We start from the raw sequence: 249 nt of genomic DNA on the forward strand, positions 1-249 counted from the left end.
GGGTGGCACGGCCCTTACCGACCGGTGCCACGTGAATGACGTAGCCATCGCCCACGTACAGGGCCCAGTGCTCGATCGGGGGGCGAAAAATTTGGATCAGATCCCCGGGTTGTGGCTGCGGGAGAAAAAGCAAAGTGGGGTGAGGCCGCTGCGCACCCCTCCCGGCCCCGCCCCGCCAGGGTGCCAGCGAGCAGTTGCCCCGAGAAAGGGGCAGGAGGCGGGAGCCGGCGCCGCGGGGCCCCCCCGCAC

General features: G+C 70.7%; 1 protein-coding gene across 1 annotated transcript in view; it reads right to left on the reverse strand.

Moving 5' to 3' along the window:
• The window catches only part of LOC102371845 (HRAS-like suppressor 3), a gene marked incomplete at its 5' end in the record, with an annotated part of 1692 nt that extends 1451 nt beyond the window's left edge, over positions 1-241 (reverse strand). The window contains one exon of the mRNA XM_025214929.1: positions 19-241. Within this exon, the coding sequence (XP_025070714.1) occupies positions 19-241 (223 nt within the window). The remainder of the gene's footprint in view (positions 1-18) is intronic.
• Positions 242-249: the final 8 nt, after the last annotated feature.

This window comes from Alligator sinensis, unplaced genomic scaffold (genome assembly GCF_000455745.1).
Source record: "Alligator sinensis unplaced genomic scaffold, ASM45574v1 scaffold1302_1, whole genome shotgun sequence".
Lineage (NCBI taxonomy): Eukaryota > Metazoa > Chordata > Crocodylia > Alligatoridae > Alligator > Alligator sinensis.